The sequence below is a fragment of the Chrysochloris asiatica genome, unplaced genomic scaffold, assembly GCF_000296735.1.
Source record: "Chrysochloris asiatica unplaced genomic scaffold, ChrAsi1.0 scaffold00250, whole genome shotgun sequence".
NCBI classification, from domain to species: Eukaryota; Metazoa; Chordata; class Mammalia; order Afrosoricida; family Chrysochloridae; genus Chrysochloris; species Chrysochloris asiatica.
Genome location: NW_006408768.1, coordinates 1,911,335 through 1,912,657, shown reverse-complemented (window position 1 = coordinate 1,912,657; position 1,323 = coordinate 1,911,335). Strand labels below are relative to the sequence as shown.

Below are 1,323 nucleotides of genomic sequence, written 5' to 3'. Positions count from 1 at the left end.
TTGATGATGCATGGAGGGGACTGTAACCATGGCAATGAAACGATGTATCATAGGATGAATGTAGCCTAACGTTCTCCCATGCAGCAGATTTGCCTAATGCAGTAAGTTGTTTGATCTCTTGAATGCTGCTTCCGTGAGTGTTGATAGCTGACACAAGAAAAATGAAGTCCTTGACAACTTCTCCATTGATAAGAATATTGTTTATTGGTCCAGTGGTGAGGATTTTTGTTTTCTTGACACTGCGATGTAATCCATACCAAAGGCTGTGCTCTTTGATCCTCATCAGTAAATGTTTTAAGTCCTCTGTGGCATGCATGAAATGACAGGAGCTGAAAAGTCAAACGTAAATTTCCGGAGATACCCAGGAGAACCTGATAAAGAAATACAGCTTGAGCTCAGAAAACACAACAAACCGAAACAGACAGCCTTTCATTCGAGCGTTGTTGGTGAGGCGGGCGGGCAGGCAGGCAGGCAGGCGTCGCTTCGCGGTGCCCTTGATTTGAGCTTTCTCCCTGGTCCCCGGTGAAGGTTACTCTCCTGCCCTGGGCTCCCGGCCCTGCCTTCTCAGAGGGTCCTTTCCAGAGATTTTTTCGCGTGCCTGCCCGGAGCGACCTCCTGGTCCCCGGGTCTCTCGGGTTCCCGGCGGCGGCGGAGGCGAGAAGACACTGCCCCCGGACGCGCAGCCCCGCGGAGACCTGCCACTTCCGGGCACTTCCAGCTCTACTTACCTTGTCGTTGTCCAGTCGCGTCTCCAGAATCTTATGCAGCTTCCGCGATAGCGGGTTACTAGTCTGCACCGAGGTCCCGCCGGCCCCATTGCTAATGCTATTGGCAGCCCCAGACACGGATACTGCGACGACTTCGGGGCTACCCTCGGCCATAGTGCCCCACGTCATCCACCGCTGGGGGCAGCCACTTCAGCTCCCAACAGGAACCTGCGCCGGCAATGCCCGCACTGCGCCTGCGCCCGGTGTGCTGCGCTTGCGCACCAGTCATCGAGCGTACTCAAGGACTTGAATGCCCAGAAACGCCAGTATGGATTTCAGGCTAAGACCATAAGTGGTTTTTGAGTTCAGTCCAGTAGGTTTCAACTCATGTTGTTGTTGTTGTTGTTAAGTGCCATCGTGTGGATTCTGACTCACAGCGACCCTATTTATGTTTCCAAGAGCGGCTGATGGGTTTGAACAGCCAACCTTGAAGTTAGCCGTACAGTGCTTAACCTAGAGCGCCACACTAGGACTCCTATTATGTTGTTCTTGTTAAGTGCCATCTAGTTGGTTCCAGGGTTTCTGAGAGTGCTTGGTGGGTTTGAATTACCTCTCC

The 1,323-nt window shown here is 52.6% G+C and overlaps 1 protein-coding gene across 1 annotated transcript in view; it reads right to left on the bottom strand.

The window, feature by feature from the left end:
* The window catches only part of COG6 (component of oligomeric golgi complex 6), a 117,373-nt gene extending 116,451 nt beyond the window's left edge, over positions 1-922 (bottom strand). The window contains exon 1 of the mRNA XM_006873715.1: positions 729-922. Within this exon, the coding sequence (XP_006873777.1) occupies positions 729-881 (153 nt within the window). The 5' untranslated portion in view covers positions 882-922. The remainder of the gene's footprint in view (positions 1-728) is intronic.
* Between the last annotated feature and the right edge of the window lie 401 nt (positions 923-1,323).